The 19,305-nt window shown below is 39.0% G+C and overlaps 1 protein-coding gene across 1 annotated transcript in view; it reads right to left on the bottom strand.

Annotated features, from left to right (window-relative positions):
• The window catches only part of fgd (faciogenital dysplasia), a 129,416-nt gene extending 110,934 nt beyond the window's left edge, over positions 1-18,482 (bottom strand). The window contains exon 1 of the mRNA XM_049485689.1: positions 18,087-18,482. Within this exon, the coding sequence (XP_049341646.1) occupies positions 18,087-18,108 (22 nt within the window). The 5' untranslated portion in view covers positions 18,109-18,482. The remainder of the gene's footprint in view (positions 1-18,086) is intronic.
• Between the last annotated feature and the right edge of the window lie 823 nt (positions 18,483-19,305).

Genomic DNA, 19,305 nt, shown 5'->3' with positions numbered 1-19,305 from the left:
GAAAGCAGGATGGAGACAGATTACCAACTTGAAGTGCTGTTTATTCACTACTGCTCCAGACACCCACATTTAGCGCTCCCAAAACTCTGATGCACTTCCTGTCAACTCACAGGCGACTTCTTTCACCAATCACAAAGCAGAACAGATATTTACACACATATAAACCAAACATATTATTTTTCCTTTTACTGTTGTAGTACTAGGATTTTAACTGCAACACTACATTATATAATTTTAAAACTATTAAAACCTTTTAACTATTTAGTATATTATGTCGAATAGAAAGCTTACACATTTATGACAGAAAATGTTGGCACCCCTAAAGGTTTTTTTCAGCAAATAAAAAAAAAATCTCACATGTTTTGTTATACACATGATTATTTTCTTTGTTTGTATTGTAACAATACAAAAAAAAACTGAAAAAAGACAAAATTGGTATAATTTTACCTGTAATAATGTAATATCTGCACACCGTTTGAAAACCTAACTGAAATCGATTCGGGGATTAAAGGATTAAAGGACATTATTGTCATTTCACATTACAGGTGGTATCTGAGGTGGAAGAAATTGTTTTCCCACAGTCCAGTTACATCCAAAAGAGAAAATGTGAAAATAGATAAATATAAGATAAAATAAAATAATAATAAATAAGATATCAAGATAAATGCAAAAAATATTAAGGAGTAGAGAAGAAGCAGCAATTTGAAATCCAAAGTGCAAAATTCTGCTATAGCAGCATGGATGATTATAAATGTATATCAGTAACATGAAAAGTAATAAAGTGTCTCAGTGTGAGTAAACTGACAGTGTTGTTTTAAACACGTAATTGTCTTAGAATGTGTCAGTGCAGTTTGTTGGCTAGGTGGAGTTTAAGAATCTTACAGCTTCTGGAATAAAGCTTCCTATAACCATCAAGAAGCTTTTTACACCTCTCAACTGGTATTTTGCCAAAAAGATTTACTCAGGTCTACTCAGACCACATCTGTAATCATTTACATATCTGCCTGAGATATATACAGAGTACAGAGTGTACCTGCATTTCTGGAATGGCTGACGAATACAGACTAGCTAAAACACTGTTCGCTGTTATATATATGAACAAACATACAAATAAACACAATAGATGATATCATGATTATCAAAAATTATTGAGGTCATGTTAATTTATTTTACGATAAATCGATATTGCAATTATTGTGACAGGCCTAATACAGACCCGTTACTAAAAGTCAAAGGAACATGGACTGAGGCAGTAGAGTAACTTCACAGGATGTTGTACACACATACTGTATGTCATTGGTTAAGGGCTGAGGTTTGCAATGACAGAGATAATAAAGCTATAATATAAAATGTTGCTTTAAAAGTAGAGGCACTGTAAACTGGTGGGCAAAATGAACTCCACAACACTGAACCGTGTCCAACAGTGAACCTGCAGGGAACGCTGATCTCCGCAGATCTCTTTGAAGCAGCCGGGAATTGTTTATCAAGTTTGAGATGAGATCTTGAAAGGTCATAATTTAGGCCTACACTACAAACACTGTAGAGGCAAGAAATGAGCCGCATGCTCACACAGACGTACACAGTATGTCAGACAGACAGTAAACAGGCATGTGAGGTCTTTGTTTGAGAAGTTAAAGGAGAACTCTGGTGTGAAATTAACTTGGGTTGTAATGAGAAATGATAACGAGTACAAACGTTTATCAAATAACCCACCTCTGTTCTCCTCCTGCATTCCCAATTACAGCGCTTTTAGACAATGCTCCCAACAGCTTTACAATGCTAGTGATAGGGGCATAGCACTGCCCATGCAAAGAAATGCCTATTTTTACACAAACAACAAGGCACTGCTCAAGGAACTGAGAACTTTGAAAGTGCACAGATTTTATTATGTATGTAGTATGCTCGATCATATCTAGCAAAACATTTTACTGCTGTGAATATCTCCAGATGTTACTTCAATTAAAATGTGGCCGACACAGGTATCAAACCTTCTTCCATTGGAGAACCACACTTTTGAAAAACTCTGTTAATCAGTCTGGAAAACACTGGATGATTTGTGATTTTTCTGTTTTGTATCATACCTGTCTTGTATTTTATTTAATTCTTCCCTATTTTAATGTTACTCTTTATTTTCTATTAATTCATGTTACTTAAGTTCATATAGTATGTTAATCTCCTTCTAAAACTGATGTGGCAAGAGCTTTTTAATTCCTCTTTTGTTCTTATTCAACTTAATCTGTGTAAAAGTCAATACATTTATAATTACAAAAAGCACTGTTTATACACACGGTACATTGAGATGCATGAATTGCAGATGTTGTTAAAAATATCTGTATAATATTTATACATTTCCACAGAATTCATTTTGCAATCTGTTCCCCCATCATAACTATTAATTTGTGCTTGACTTATCTTTACTTAATTGAAGGCTATCGTATTATAAGGCCAACCGGATTATTAACCACATTATGTGACAGTAGTAAGGAATAGGGGTGTTGCAATGTTTTATTTCTAATTCGGCAGACCTGTAAAGCTAAGCTAAGTTAAGTAAACAAAACTGTAATTAAAATATATATATATATTTTAAAACACAGATTTAAAATAAATTATCATATAATAATAATAATAATAATAATAATAATAATAATAATAATAATAATAATCTTTTAAATATACAAATTTCTCTCCTGAAATCTGTTTATTTGGGTGTGTAAACATTTCTGTTTATTTACAGTAAGCCTTGATTTTCAGATTTCCACTATGGCTGGGTGCAGCAATATTATCATTAGCCGCTAACCGCGAGCGCCGCTTAGAGCTACACTGAGGAACCCTAAGAGTTCGGGTACGCCAGGGTGATATTAGCTTGTGGTTCGTCCCATGTAACTTGTTTTAACACTGTAAATACGCAGGTTACAGTCTGATTTACTCACCTCTGAATAATGCTAATGCTAATGCTGCTTCAGCAGCGCTAGCCAGGGTTAGCAGCTGACTATGGGAACGATAATACATATTTCTAAACAGCGAAAGACCTAGCGCTTATCACAGTTAGCCGCTAACGCTAATATTTTTCCAGGAGTGCTAGCCTGTATAATGCTGTAATTCAGCGGAGTGGCTTTACTGCTCCTTACAACCTGACTGGTAAAACTCATATTTAAGGTGGACCAGATTATAAAGTGCACTGATGATTGTTAAGAAAATTAAAGAATTTTAAGTGCACCATATAGTGCAAAAATAGTCCCTGCATGAGCAGCACTATGCCCCTATCACTAGCATTGTGGCCTGTTAAGAGCATCAGCTAAAAGCGCTGTATTTGGGAAAGCTGGGAGTAAAAGGAGGTGGGCTTTTTAACAAATGCTGGTATCTGTCGTAATATTTCACTCATGAGAGTCATTGACGAAGACCGAGCTCAGCAGATCTCAGCTGTCTTCTTCTAATACGAGTGACCATCAAACTTTGGAGAAATAAAATGGCATCAACCGTCTATATCTGTATATATCTATATTCTTCTCACTTTCTCTCAGTTACACACTCTCTCCCTCAAGCTCTCGCGCTCTCTCTCTCTCTACAATGGGGGTCCGGGCTAAAGCGCTGCTGGAAAGGACTTCTCTTCCTTCCGTTCGACCAGCGAGGGGAAAAAACATGATTCTTCCAAAAATGGCCTCATACACACACACACACACACACACACACACACATACACACACACACACACATACACACATACACACACACACACAGATCAGAGGCCGGTTCAGAGTAGTGGGGGGAAATGCTCTGCTGATTCTCCTCCAGCCTTTTGAGCAACATTACAGAAATCAGTGTGACAGAGAAAGAGAGAGAGAGAGAGAGAGAGAGAGAGAGAGAGAGAGTCCACATCATCAGCAAGGTTACAGTCTAGCACGAGGGAAAAAGAGTGAGAGAGCATGAGAGAAAGGAGGAAAATAGAGCAAGAGCAAGTTAAAGTGAAAAGACTGAAACAGTGAGAGAGAGAAAGACTATGAGAGAATTATGGAGTGTGGAAGTGGGAATTAATGAGTAATAGAAACTGAGAAGGAGTGAGACAAAGAACAAGAGAGAAAGAGAGCAAAAGAGAAAAAAGCAAGACAGGAAAGAGTGAAAGCAAGAGTTAGAGAACAAGAGAAAAAGAGAAAGAGTGAGAGACAGCTTAAAAAAGAGGGAGACAGCGCGAGGGACAGACCGATAGTAAGCTTAAGGGAGAGAGACAGGTAAATGAAAAGTGAGAGCATGTGTTAGAGAAAATAACAGAGAAAAAAGAAAAAGAGTGAGAGAGAAAGAAAAAAAGCAAGATTTATAGAAAAAGAGAAAGAGAGACTAAAAGTGCGAGTAGGGGAGAGAGACAGCATGAGAGCCTGCAAGTGAGAGAGAAAGAGAAAGAGAGGAAGAGAGGGAGAGAGACACAGTCATGAGAGAAGGCTCACAGGCCTTTGCACAGATGGGGGAGTGTGTGGAAGGGAGAGGGGGAAGGAAAATGGAGTGTGTGAAAGACTGCAAGAGAGAGAGAGAGAGAGAGAGAGAGAGAGAGAGAGGTCCACTGAGAGATAGAGAACAGCAGAGACGAATGGAAAGACAGTGAAGTATTTATCCTCTGTTCACCTCATGACACACAGACACACACATACACACACACACACACTCACACACTCACACACACTCACACACACACAGTATATTTCTTCCGTCTCCACTCCTCTCTGTGTCTCCAGAGTCCTTTGCTCCTGTTAATGCTCTCTCTCTCTCTCACTGCCTCTGTTCACTCTGGTATAAATGAGAGTGTTTATATTAGTCCAGACAAATTCAGTCACAGCCAGCAGCTTCTGTTATTAATCTGTTATCATCTGAAGCCCACACACACACACACACACACTCTCTCTCTCTGATCGAGTGGCACACTGAGACACAGGGTAAATCACTTCTGTTGGTCTCTATTGCTGTTAGACTCTGCTCAAGTGAATTCCATGTATTGGTCCAGTGATAGAGTTGTATCTTTAGACTGTAGAGTCTCTCAATCTCTGATGATGAGTGGCTGATAGACGACGTAGATGCTGCGCAGTCTGTTAAAATAACTATTCTGCTTTTCATAATCTACTGATGCACCAACTTTCAAAGTCTGTCAACTGTGCAAAATATCTTTGAGTGTTTTGTAGAGGAATGTCTATCAGTCGATAATCTCTCACCATGAGGTACTCTATCCAAATACAGTTTTTGAATGACTCTTTGTAGAATAGTGGGGGAAGCTCTTCTGGCAAGATTCAGTGTCTACTCAGACCACACCTGTAATCATTTACATATCTACATAGCTGAGATATAACTGCATGCAGAGAGTGTCTTTGTTGTGAAAGAGTGTACCTGCATTTCTGGACAAGCTGGCGGATACAGACCTGTTACCAAAAGTCAAAGGAACGTGGACTGAGATAGTGGATTTTACAGGATTTTATACACAAATATGTCTACAGTTTCGAGCCAAGGTTTGCAATGACAGAGACAATAAAGCTGTAATTTTAAAGATCTCATTCCATCATTATTTATTCATTTTAAAATGTCTATGGTCTCTAGTATGAATAAATGCCATGTGAACTGTTTTATATGTAAAAAAGTGCTCCGGTGATCAGGTATAATGCTACTTTAGTCCGGTGGAGGAGTGGGCGGGGAGAAACATGTGTAATGTATAATGCCCTGCTAAGTGCAGTTCAGCTACTGACCTAGTCTTAGAGTCTCTGTAAAATGCCAAATCCCCCGGAGATCCTATATAAACCTAGTTACTTACACACAGAGGTGGGTAGTCCAAGTCTAGAACTTAAAAATTTGAAAAATTGTTGGCTGAGCCGCAGCAGAGACACCCAGGCAATTGAAACAAAACCCTGGGGTGCATTTTTAATTTTTAACTAGTGTAAACAGAACTGTTTTAAACATACACCTACCTACCTCGGTTGCACTTCGCTGGTGGTGTTCCATAGACAAATTCTAACCATTTGTTATTTAGCTCTGAATTACTGGGTAAAGCATATAACACTGTTGTGCTATTTGCACAAATAACACATAAATGAACTGCCATGCTGTTCCTAGTGCTGTTAGCTCCTATCTGACGAGACGTCGTTGCTGCCCTGTCTGTGGGCGGTCTCAAGTCAAGGTGGGCGAGGCCATGAATACTAATTAACGGGTTGACAAAGACACAGTGCTTTTCCTGATCAACTCATTTTTCTGATTTAGTTTTAGTAGCTACTGCAGAAAATGGAGGTTAAGGAACAGTTTCATGTGCAGCATCATATACAACTCAGAGACACCTATTTCACAAAGAACTAGAAAAAGTGGATTTTAGCAGAAGGACACCTTTAAAGTGAAAATGCTATATAATGTCATCCTGAGTCCACATGTACGTGCACACACTCATACTCTCAAACACATCCTCACACCTTTGACCCAAGTCATGAGTCAGTGAAGGCCTGAAGAATTGTCTGTCCGGTGAGGCCTCTGTTTTTTCCTGTCCTCAGAGAGTGGCTGAGTGTGATGGTCAGGGCAGCGAGGATGAGGGTGATGCTGCTGCCGGTCTGCCTTGCAGGGACAGTCTATGACTGATGCTATTTGGCACATAATGCCTACTAACTGGAGAGACCCAGAATGGTGTGTTCAAAGCCCATCGCCAACAGGCTGAATGCAACACAGAGAAACAGCAGCCCGTCAACAGTGACTTATGAGTCATTTAAGCAAGGTTTGTGCTATAATGTGTAATACTGGCACTGCTGTGCTGCGGCTGTAGGCACGAGGCCACAGTTATTACGTTATAGCACTAACCTTGAGTGTATTATTGCATGTAACAGACTAGTGCATACTTCAGTGCAATTTAGCATGAAGCAGCAGCAAGGTGCAGTTGTTCATAGCTGCAGTAATTATCTAGGTAATGAATAAGATTAAACTGCCCCTGGACAGCTGTTCCCAAACATGCCACCCCTAAACCTTAAGCTGCAAGTAGGGATAAGATTAAGAGAAAATATTGGTCCCACAATTAGGCCAAACCATGACCGATCCAATCACTGAAACTGATGTCCACACTGTGGGAAACTACACGCCAATAGTCTAGGTTTCATAACTCAGAATCAGAGTAACCTATGCATATATCATATCATTAGCATCATTGCTAATCATTCAAAACCTACCAGGCCTGTATGCTGAGGCTGTTAGCAGTGAGGCTGTTAGCAGTAAGAACTGTACCAAGAAACTGGGTCGCAGGCCAGCGTTCCAGCATGATAATGACCCCCAACACACCTCTAAGATGACCACTGCTTTATTGAAGAGGCTGAGGGTAAAAGTGATGCACTGGCCAAACATCCAGACCTAAACCCAATAGAACATCTTTGGGTCATCCTCAAGCAAAAGGTGGAGGAGCGCAAAGTCTCGAATATCTGCAGCTCTGTGATGTTTTCATGGACGAGTGGAAAAGCATTCCATTGGAACCTGTGAAGCTCTGGTAAACTTCATGCCCAGGAGTTAAGGCAGTTCTGGAAAATAATGGTGGCCACACAAAATATGGACACTTTAGGAACTTTCACTAAGGAGTGTACCTGTGGTTTAGACATTAATGGCTGTATATTGAGTTATTTTGAGAGAAGATTACATTTACACTGTTATATAAGCTGCACACATACTATTTTTCTTTGTGTCAAAGTGTAAATTTGTCAGTGTTGTCCAGTGAAAAGATATACTTAAGTTAGGGCTGGCCCGAATAGCGTTTTTTGAGCTCCGGATATTCGGCACTGATTCGAAGCGAATATTCGAATATTCGTTTTTAAAAAAAGAGGTAAAAAAAAAAAAAAAAAAAAAAGCAAATCACGGCCCCTTTAATCCACTGAATTTGCTCTGACCGACGAGACATATTCCCCCCGGATTTTTGGTGTTTTTATCCCGGATTTTTGTGTTTTCACCCCATATTTTTTCTGTGTTTTAGCCCAGATTTCTTTGTGTTTTCATCCCGGAATTTCTGCTGCCCCACACCGCGGCTTATCCGCTGCGTAAGCAGGCTAGGAGGCTGCTGCTGCACGGTTTCTCCGCTGCGGAAGCCAGCCCAGTAAATTGCTGTTTGTGTTTTCACACTTAGGCTATTTGCTTAAAAAAACAAACAAAAAAAATGTTTGTTCAGGAAGTATTTTATATTCTTAAACATTGTTAATTATATTAGAGGACAGTCATTGTAAACTGTACTTGGTCTATTTCGGTTAAAGGATTGTGCAGGGCATATTACTGATTTTGTATTTTTGCACTTGGGCTATAAGCTCAATATTAAATATTTCGTTTGTTTAGAAATTATTTTATATTTTTAAACCATGTTAAATTATATTAGAGTAGAGGAAAGTCATTGTTAATGACGTTATTGTACTTGGTCTATTTCGGTTTAAGGATTGTGCAGGGCATAGCCGTATTACTGATTTTGTATTTTTGCACTTGGGCTATAAGCTCAATATTAAATATTTCGTTTGCTTAGAAATTATTTTATATTTTTAAACCATTTTAAATTATATTAGATAAGAGGAAATTCGTTCAGACATCATTTTTGTAGGCCAGGCTTTTGTAACCGATTTAGCCCCTACTGTTGCCACATTACCCCTTACGTTTTATTATATAAATCAGTTTCGAAGAGCCTGCATTTTTTTTATCATGTATAATAGAGGTCTGCGCGAGACTGATTTTTAAACCCACTCTTCCACGCTCCCGCGTTTCTGTCTCGTTACCGCGCCGAAAAAAAATTGCTTCTTTTAATCCCGCGCCCGCCCGCCACATACACATTTCTGCCGCTCCCGCCCCACGTTCCTAATATAAATTAAATAAACTACATTTAATGCTTCAAATTTACTTATATATTTATTAAAACAGCAGCGCTGAATAGTGCGGTCCCGTTCCTTACCCCAGTCCAAACACCATCGGTGTGTGCGTGTGTGTGTCGGTCCATCCTGCGCGTTGAGAGTTTTCTTTAGTTTTTTTTTTTTTTTTACAATTATTACAGTTTTCTTAACTATTTATTAATTTGCTCCCGCATCGTCTGGATTAAACTCCCGCTCCAGCCAATAACAGTTCAGTTCTGTCCCGCGCGCAAGATATTCTGACGGGACCCGCGAAAACAGAAGTGGTTAGAGTGAGGTGGAACTCTGGAAAGGAGAAAAAAAACGAATATCCGAATACCAAAATTAAAAACCGAATACCTACTCAACGAACGAATATCCGAATACCCGAATATTCGGGTCCAGCCCTAACTTAAGTATCTGCAGAAATGTGAGGGGTGTATTCACTTTTGTGATACACCGTAGCAACACCATAGCAACCACATAGAAACCTATAAAAAGCATCTAGCAACTATGTAGCAATCACTTAACCATAGCATAGCAAACACCCGGAGCAACCTCCTGGAAAACCAAAGCAACCACCTAACAATACCATACCACACCATCAGGCAATCCATTATCAACCATAGAAACCACCTGGTATATATTAGCGACCATCTAGCAATATCATATTAACCAACTGATAAAAAGAGCAGTAATGCTAAAGCCTGCACACTAAAGTCTGAAAATGGAAGATGTGTTTGCTTTGTAACCAGTTTGGCCTTTGGTGCAAGACTTACAGTAACGGGTTCACTGCACATATTTATAGTGTGAGAAGCCCACTGCCCATAATCCAGACTTTCATAAATCTATTTCTATTTCAGTGTGTGTGTGTGTGTGTGTGTGTGTGTGTGTGTGTGTGTGTGTCTGTCTGTCTGTCTGTCTGTCTGTCTGTGTGTGTCCTTGAGCAGAGCTTGTTCCCATGGTCAAAGAATAATATCAGACAAATATTCTCATCCAACAGCTGCTGCTGTGAGCAGACAGGCAGAACACGGGGGAGGAAAAGAGAGAGAGAGAGAGAGAGAGAGAGAGAGAGGGATTGAGAGAGGGGGGGGAGGAAAGAGCTGCACACTGAAGTCGAGGTAAGAAGACAGATTTGAGACTGGTTTACTCCCTGCTGCTCATACCACACACACTCCTCACACACACACAGTTCACCCCATTGTTTTACTCCATGCCTTCCGATCACTTCCCAGTCAACTGTATACTCAGAGTCAACAGTGGCATGAGGAAATGCAGCTTCCCATGGGAACAGACCCTGCATAGAGCTTTCTGCAAAAGTTCCACTCTCAAACCCCCTGCAAGCACAGTAAAGCCTGTCCAGCTGGCCACTCATTCAATTTAAACCCTGTTCTGCCAACATCAAATTCAATGACAGCATGATTTAGGCATTTAATATTCATCACAATCTCCAATACAGTAATTTCACCATTTAAAAACATAGCACTTTTTTATCTTGCTTACCTGTCTCCTACCCTAATGTTGTGAACCCATGTTGTGAATAACGCTGCAACTAATGATCAATTTGGTAGTTGATTAATCTGATTAATTTGTTCCTGTTCCTAGCTTTCGCTTTTGCTTAAACCAATAGAAATAGCTGAATATGGGATTTAAATGCCCAAAAGATGTTTAAATGTAAAGTGTTCTGATATTTAGCACTTTGTATTTTGCAATGCAGTTACAAATGAATCATTGGGGATTAGTCAACATAAGGATTTCCCCTCTTCACCTTGCAACTTTGTTTTAAGAGAAATGGTAAACGGAAAAACAAGTGGTAGGGTACTAAAGAGAAATTGGACTGGGCCTACATCAAACACTGTAAAAATGAAAAAGTTGAAAAAATGATTTTAAGGCGATTTTTTTAAGTTTTGGGGGAAAAAACACAGAATTATTTCAGATAATTCATGTTTCATATGCATACAAACTTTATTATTAAGTCTCACCAACTTACATTACATTTACAGGGGTTGGACAATGAAACTGAAACACCTGGTTTTAGACCACAATCATTTATTGTGGTGAGTTGAGGTGCACATTGAATTCTGCCGTGATTTGGGCAGCCGTGGTTTTATGTTTTTGGGATACAATCCGGGTTAGCACCCGAACATCCCTTTCAGACAGCTTCCTCTTACAGTGTCCACAGTTAATCCTGTTGGATGTGGGTCATGCTTCTTGGTGGTATGCTGACATTACCCTGGATACCGTGGCTCTTGATACATCATAAAGACTTGCTGTCTTGGTCACAGATGCGCCAGCAAGACGTGCACCGACAATTTGTCCTCTTTTGAACTCTGGTATGTCACCCATAATGTTGTGTGCATTGCAATATTTTGAACAAAACTGTGCTCTTACCCTGCTAATTGAACCCTCACACTCTGCTCTTACTGGTGCAATGTGGAATTAATGAAGATTGACCAGCAGGCTGCTCCAATTTAGCCATGAAACCTGCCACACTAAAATGACAGGTGTTTCAGTTTCATTGTCCAACCCCTGTATGTCTTAATGTCAGTTATATAAGCTTTCAGTAATTTAAATGTGATAAGCTGGCCAGTATACAGTCACACTGAGCAACACAAAACACTGTGACCTGCTCTTATAGCCTTCAACAAGGAGGACAGACAGTTAACTTTTATATGACACATATTTATCCCAAGAGAAGGCAGCAGCCTGTGGAGAATGACTAAACATTGAAGGTGAGTGAGAGATGGGAGGACATGCCCTTAAGGCCAAGCCTCAACTAAAGTTTAACTACAATTTGTAAATTTTGCCAACACAAATGATTTAGTTTTAGAACTTTTACCAAGAAATGTAATAATGTTGAGGCAATTAGTTTGCTATAGTTTACAGTGGAATATTTTTTGTTATGCTGACTTAAAAAATCACATTAAGGAGAAGAATTGTTATTGTTTATCTTATTAGAATTTTTACAGTGTGCCTCCTTTTTTCTTTAAATGAAGATCTGTTGTTTTTTATGAATTGCAACTGTACTGGTTAAAGTTAGATACTATGACCTCAGACCTGCGCAAACAACGTCATGACTGTGACTCTCGACGTCATTCTTGTGACCCTCATGTGGGTCAGAGTGCTTTCTGGACACACAGAGACACGAGACACGATTAAGTCACGGATAGAGAGAAAGAGAGAGAAAGAGAGAGAGAGAGCTGGGGCACAAAGCTGCCATTCAGTGGAAGGCAGTGGTTTGAAGACTGTGGCTGTGGTGTTAAACAGAGGCAGTGTATCTGAGCACGAATATAATGATGATATACGAAGAGCTGGCGTGGCACGTTAACACAGTGACGTAGAGAAGCTTGTAGAGCTTTACGTGCGCTGATCTTTTCTCACTACCTGTCTCTCTGGAATTTGTGAAGAGGCGAATTCAAGTGAAACGTTAAACATGTTGTGAAAGAATGTTATACCACTTCTCTACACTGGTCTTACCACTATGAAGACATTTCCACTAGTGATGTCAAAAGTGGGGCTTGTGGGAGATTGAATCAAATGAACAAATTGATTAGGAAAAAGAATCGATCTTGAAAGATGTTCAAATCATCATCCACCACAGTGACCTCTGGCAGGCAACCAGGCATTTTTGTTTTTAACTTTAAAATGATCCTAAACTGCAGACCCAGTCTTTTTTAAGATCCTTTCATTTCTCAAATGCAATAAATAAATATAATATAATAATATTAATTAAATTAATATAAATAATATTTATAATAATAATAATAATTATAACAAAAACAGTTACAGGGCTTTGTGTCTATTAAAAAATGTGCCAATGTTGTTGTTTTCACAACAGACACAATTCTGAGACCATGGACCAGATTGTTAAACTCCCCTCTGGCGACCCGACGAACCCTAAAAAGATTTTTAAGTGTTGATTTTCTCTCCGGAGATACGCTTTATTCACCTACGCCACCACCGTCTACCAAAACAAGGCTGTTGGGTACAGAAGTAGCATTGAACCGCTGGATACTAGCAATGCTGCCTCAATGCTGTGTTTCCAAATACACTTCATCAAAAAGAAAGAAATCTTATACAGTTTACCCAAAGATCCTGTTATTCACCGTAAATGAATTCACAAAATCAGTAGACATCATCATTTTAGTTTTAGATGTATGTTACTGTGCTAGCAACCTAGCTAAGGCTAGTCATATAACTATTACCCAGCCAGCCAATGTAACCAGATGAACATTAGCACAGAGACAGCAAGCTAGCTAAAATTTGCAGCAGCAAATTTTCCATGTTCAGTTTCACACTGCACAAACAGACACAACCTCCTTACTCCATTTACTTTCTTGCTCCTGCACTAGACACCTCAGAGGAGAGGTTTATTAGTGCATATGAATTTTGGTGCATTTAGGTTTTACATTTGTGCTTGTGTAAAAACAAACCAAACCAAGGAGGAAACACCCCAAATAAATAAACCAATCAATTGATCTGGACCTAAGAAATCTACAGAACTACAGGTGTGAAAATGCTCTGTTTACTCAGTAAAAGTCTGGCTTCATAGCTGAAGTTTATTAAGACTAGTATTTTTTCGCTTTATTAGCGACACTTTAAGGATTTTTTTACACAGGCTTTCACACAGGCCTCCCCTGCAGCAGCCTAGAGAGAAACCACAACAAACACTCACCCAGAGCCTGGACTAATGGGTAAATGAATCAGAGCCTTTCACCACCAACACCATCCACTCCCCCAACACACACACACACACACACACAAGGAGGAGAAGAGGGGGTCCACAGAAACTCCACTACAACTTCTCCTCACACTTTTACACTAACAGTGAGCTTCATTAGAATCAAGCTGACACCTAGCTACCTTCTTAGAGCCCTGGATCACCAGCTCTACACTGTACATACTCAAACCTATCAGATCTATCAGCAGTGTTAATATCAGGTCTCTGTATATCAGCAGTGTTAATATCAGGTCTCTGTATATCAGCAGTGTTAATATCGGCTCTGTATATCAGCAGTGTTAATATCAGGTCTCTGTATATCAGCAGTGTTAATATCAGGTCTCTGTATATCAGCAGTGTTAATATCAGCTCTGTATATCAGCAGTGTTAATATCGACTCTGTATATCAGCAGTGTTAATATCGGCTCTGTATATCAGCAGTGTTAATATCAGGTCTCTGTATATCAGCAGTGTTAATATCAGGTCTCTGTATATCAGCAGTGTTAATATCAGGTCTCTGTATATCAGCAGTGTTAATATCGGCTCTGTATATCAGCAGTGTTAATATCAGGTCTCTGTATATCAGCAGTGTTAATATCGGCTCTGTATATCAGCAGTGTTAATATCGGCTCTGTATATCAGCAGTGTTAATATCGGCTCTGTATATCAGCAGTGTTAATATCAGGTCTCTGTATATCAGCAGTGTTAATATCGGCTCTGTATATCAGCAGTGTTAATATCGGCTCTGTATATCAGCAGTGTTAATATCAGGTCTCTGTATATCAGCAGCGTTAATATCAGGTCTCTGTATATCAGCAGTGTTAATATCGGCTCTGTATATCAGCAGTGTTAATATCGGCTCTGTATATCAGCAGTGTTAATATCAGGTCTCTGTATATCAGCAGTGTTAATATCGGCTCTGTATATCAGCAGTGTTAATATCAGGTCTCTGTATATCAGCAGTGTTAATATCAGGTCTCTGTATATCAGCAGTGTTAATATCAGGTCTCTGTATATCAGCAGTGTTAATATCAGGTCTCTGTATATCAGCAGTGTTAATATCGGCTCTGTATATCAGCAGTGTTAATATCAGGTCTCTGTATATCAGCAGTGTTAATATCAGGTCTGTATATCAGCAGTGTTAATATCGGCTCTGTATATCAGCAGTGTTAATATCAGGTCTCTGTATATCAGCAGTGTTAATATCAGGTCTCTGTATATCAGCAGTGTTAATATCAGGTCTCTGTATATCAGCAGTGTTAATATCAGGTCTCTGTATATCAGCAGTGTTAATATCAGGTCTCTGTATATCAGCAGTGTTAATATCAGGTCTCTGTATATCAGCAGTGTTAATATCAGGTCTGTACATCAGCAGTGTTAATATCAGCTCTGTATATCAGCAGTGTTAATATCGGCTCTGTATATCAGCAGTGTTAATATCAGGTCTCTGTATATCAGCAGTGTTAATATCAGGTCTCTGTATATCAGCAGTGTTAATATCAGCTCTGTATATCAGCAGTGTTAATATCGACTCTGTATATCAGCAGTGTTAATATCGGCTCTGTATATCAGCAGTGTTAATATCAGGTCTCTGTATATCAGCAGTGTTAATATCAGGTCTCTGTATATCAGCAGTGTTAATATCAGGTCTCTGTATATCAGCAGTGTTAATATCAGGTCTCTGTATATCAGCAGAGTTAATATCGGCTCTGTATATCAGCAGTGTTAATATCGGCTCTGTATATCAGCAGTGTTAATATCGGCTCTGTATATCAGCAGTGTTAATATCGGCTCTGTATATCAGCAGTGTTAATATCGGCTCTGTATATCAGCAGTGTTAATATCAGGTCTCTGTATATCAGCAGCGTTAATATCAGCTCTGTATATCAGCAGTGTTAATATCGGCTCTGTATATCAGCAGTGTTAATATCAGGTCTCTGTATATCAGCAGTGTTAATATCAGGTCTCTGTATATCAGCAGTGTTAATATCAGGTCTGTATATCAGCAGTGTTAATATCAGATCTGTATATCAGCAGTGTTAATATCAGGTCTCTGTATATCAGCAGTGTTAATATCAGGTCTCTGTATATCAGCAGTGTTAATATCAGCTCTGTATATCAGCAGTGTTAATATCAGGTCTCTGTATATCAGCAGTGTTAATATCAGGTCTCTGTATATCAGCAGTGTTAATATCAGGTCTCTGTATATCAGCAGTGTTAATATCAGGTCTCTGTATATCAGCAGTGTTAATATCAGCTCTGTATATCAGCAGTGTTAATATCAGGTCTCTGTATATCAGCAGTGTTAATATCAGGTCTCTGTATATCAGCAGTGTTAATATCAGCTCTGTATATCAGCAGTGTTAATATCAGGTCTCTGTATATCAGCAGTGTTAATATCGGCTCTGTATATCAGCAGTGTTAATATCAGGTCTCTGTATATCAGCAGTGTTAATATCAGGTCTCTGTATATCAGCAGTGTTAATATCAGGTCTCTGTATATCAGCAGTGTTAATATCAGGTCTCTGTATATCAGCAGTGTTAATATCAGGTCTCTGTATATCAGCAGTGTTAATATCAGCTCTGTATATCAGCAGTGTTAATATCAGGTCTCTGTATATCAGCAGTGTTAATATCAGGTCTCTGTATATCAGCAGTGTTAATATCAGCTCTGTATATCAGCAGTGTTAATATCAGCTCTGTATATCAGCAGTGTTAATATCAGCTCTGTATATCAGCAGTGTTAATATCAGCTCTGTATATCAGCAGTGTTAATATCAGCTCTGTATATCAGCAGTGTTAATATCAGCTCTGTATATCAGCAGTGTTAATATCGGCTCTGTATATCAGCAGTGTTAATATCGGCTCTGTATATCAGCAGTGTTAATATCGGCTCTGTACAGGGGTTGGACAATGGAACTGAAAAACCTGGTTTTAGACCACAATCATTTATTGTCCCGACAGACAGTTCTGGTGGAAACAGGAGAGTTGAGGTGCACGTTGAATTCTGCCGTGATTGGGCAGCCGTGGTTTTATGTTTTTTGGATACAATCCGGGTTGGTATGCTGACATTACCCTGGATACCGTGGCTCTTGATACATCATAAAGACTTGCTGTCTTGGTCACAGATGCTCCAGCAAGACGCGCACCAACAATGTGTCCTCTTTTGAACTCTGGTATGTCACCCATAATGTTGTGTGCATTGCAATATTTTGAGCAAAACTGTGCTCTTACCCTGCTAATTGAACCTTCACACTCTGCTCTTATTGGTGCAATGTGCAATTAATGAAGATTGGTCACCAGGTTGCTCCAATTTAGCCATGAAACCTCCCTCACTAAAATGACAGGTGTTTCAGTTTCATTGTCCAACCCCTGTATACCAGCAATGTTAATATCAGATCTCTGAATATCAGCAATGTTAATATCAGATCTCTGAATATCAGCAATGTTAATATCAGATCTGTATATCAGCAGTGTTAATAACATCAGATCTATGAATATCAGCAATGTTAGTAATATCAAATATCTGTATATCAGCAGTGTTAATATCAGATCTGTATATCAGCAGTGTTAAAAATATCAGATCTGTATATCAGCAGTGTTAAAAATATCAGATCTGTATATCAGCAGTGTTAATAATATCAGATCTCTGTATATCAGCAGTGTTAATATCAGATCTCTGTATATCAGCAGTGTTAATATCAGATCTCTGTATATCAGCAGTGTTAATATCAGATCTGTATATCAGCAGTGTTAATATCAGATCTCTGTATATCAGCAGTGTTAATATCAGATATGTATATCAGCAGTGTTAATAATATCAGATCTGTATATCAGCAGTGTTAATATCAGGTCTCTGTATATCAGCAGTGTTAATATCAGATCTGTATATCAGCAGTGTTAATATCAGATCTGTATATCAGCAGTGTTAATATCAGATCTGTATATCAACAGTGTTAATATCAGATATGTATATCAGCAGTGTTAATATCATATCTCTGTATATCAGCAGTGTTAATATCAGATCTGTATATCAGCAGTGTTAATATCAGATCTGTATATCAGCAGTGTTAATATCAGATATGTATATCAGCAGTGTTAATATCATATCTCTGTATATCAGCAGTGTTAATATCAGATATGTATATCAGCAGTGTTAATATCAGATCTGTATATCAGCAGTGTTAATATCAGATATGTATATCAGCAGTGTTAATATCAGGTCTCTGTATATCAGCAGTGTTAATATCAGATCTGTATATCAGCAGTGTTAATATCAGATATGTATATCAGCAGTGTTAATATCATATCTCTGTATATCAGCAGTGTTAATATCAGATCTGTATATCAGCAGTGTTAATATCAGATATGTATATCAGCAGTGTTAATAATATCAGATCTCTGTATATCAGCAGTGTTAATATCAGATATGTATATCAGCAGTGTTAATAATATCAGATCTCTGTATATCAGCAGTGTTAATAATATCAGCACTATTATAATGTTAATAAACTCACCGGTTGCTGGGGTTTCCTGCATTTCTGCGAGACTTCAGTGAGATGTTCCTCAGCTCTGCTCGGTTGGTTGGTTGGTTGGTTGGTGTAGTTTGACACTGGTTCTCTCTCTCCCTCTCGCTCTTTCTCTTTCTCGGGGGAGTTTTCCTCACACCGACCCGGTTCTGCTGTCCATCTGCTGCTGCTGTTTCTGCTTTGCTCGTGAAGAAGCTGCAGCCCGAGTTCCCAAACAAACCTGAACCGAGTAACGAGTTCCGCCAGTTCACAGCCCGCAGAATTCTCCCTCTATTTTCTCTTTCATTTGGGCATCGATCCGTTCATTCTCTTAATCTCTCATTCTCTCATTCTCCGCCCGGCTTCCTGTAGAGAACTTCTCCTGCTGCTGGAGTTTCACTGTATCCCTCCTCCCACTCTTTCACCCCTCAGCTCTCATATTCTCTCTCTCTCTTTCTCTCTCACTCACTCTCTCTCTTTTTCTCTCACTACTCTCTCACTCTTTCTTTCACTCACGGTCACTCTCTCACTCTGCCTCCCTCTGTCTCACTCTTTGTCTGTCTCTCCCTGTCTGTCTGACCTGTTGAGTATACTGACCTGTTGATTTTTTTTCTACAAATTTACTCATTTTTGGCCTCAATATATATTGTCTTATCAACCAATGTGTCTAATATAAAGCAACAGAGTTTCAAACATTACAAGTAAATCTTAAAAATAAAAAAAATCAGTCCCCAGACATTCAGCACTGCACCTTTACCATCTCTTCTATAGACACTGATCAGATGTCAGTAGGAACCCTTTTGTGAGGACTCTTCCCATGGGGCAGCAGGAGGAGCTGCTGTGTCCATTCAGCTACGCCTCATTACCCTCCTTTATCCAGCACTGTGCCCACGTGCCTCACACATGTCGCCCAATTCACCACAAAAACAGCAGCTCAGTTAATAACTTCTGTCTGGCCAGCTGCCAGGAATTTAGCTGCCCTCTTTCTACCAGTGTAAAAAGATCAATGAAAGCACGTAAGTGTGATCTCTGTACAGACCGTGTTAACTATGGGTATTTTAATTGAATTTAAAGTCGGGTTAAATGTGTTTGTGTCAAATTATCCACCTAGACCTGGCTTTATATCTGCGTGATTCAGCTTTAGTAATGTAAGCAATATCAGTCAGACCAGGTTTAAAAGTTGTTCATTGTAGAGAAATATAGCAATCCAGATTTGCCAACAGTGGCA

This window comes from Astyanax mexicanus, chromosome 12 (assembly GCF_023375975.1).
Source record: "Astyanax mexicanus isolate ESR-SI-001 chromosome 12, AstMex3_surface, whole genome shotgun sequence".
In the NCBI taxonomy this organism is placed as follows: Eukaryota; Metazoa; Chordata; class Actinopteri; order Characiformes; family Acestrorhamphidae; genus Astyanax; species Astyanax mexicanus.
The sequence above is the reverse complement of the archived record's forward strand: the minus strand, read 5'-3'. Positions and strand labels throughout refer to the sequence as shown.